The sequence below is a fragment of the Acanthisitta chloris genome, unplaced genomic scaffold (genome assembly GCF_000695815.1).
Source record: "Acanthisitta chloris isolate BGI_N310 unplaced genomic scaffold, ASM69581v1 scaffold41807, whole genome shotgun sequence".
NCBI classification, from domain to species: domain Eukaryota; kingdom Metazoa; phylum Chordata; class Aves; order Passeriformes; family Acanthisittidae; genus Acanthisitta; species Acanthisitta chloris.
The window spans coordinates 5,966-6,200 of record NW_008684963.1 but is presented as its reverse complement, the minus strand read 5'-3'; the positions used below and the strand labels follow the sequence as shown (position 1 = coordinate 6,200).

The 235-nt window shown below is 59.1% G+C and overlaps 1 protein-coding gene across 1 annotated transcript in view; it reads left to right on the top strand.

Annotated features, from left to right (window-relative positions):
• Positions 1–3: 3 nt before the first annotated feature.
• Positions 4–235, top strand: part of LOC103806811 (Krueppel-like factor 2) — a gene marked incomplete at its 5' end in the record, with an annotated part of 1,551 nt that continues 1,319 nt past the window's right edge. Inside the window, 2 exon segments of the mRNA XM_009079518.1 lie at positions 4–232; position 235. The exon segment at position 235 is cut by the window's right edge and continues 500 nt beyond it. Coding sequence (XP_009077766.1) covers positions 4–232; position 235 — 230 coding nt within the window.

Genomic DNA, 235 nt, shown 5'->3' with positions numbered 1-235 from the left:
GGGGACTATCCCCCTACCCAAAACGACAGCGGTGGTTTTTACCAGCCAAACCCATCCCCGGGATGCTACAGTGCCCTGGAGCAGGGCAGTCCCCCACCCTACAACACGGGCATGGTGCCCGAGATGATGCGCTCCGAGATGGACTCTACCTACTGCCCTCCTGGCAGCATCCACGGGCGATTCTTCGTCACACCGAACTTCGGGGGGCAACAATTCGTTGAGAACATTAAACCCG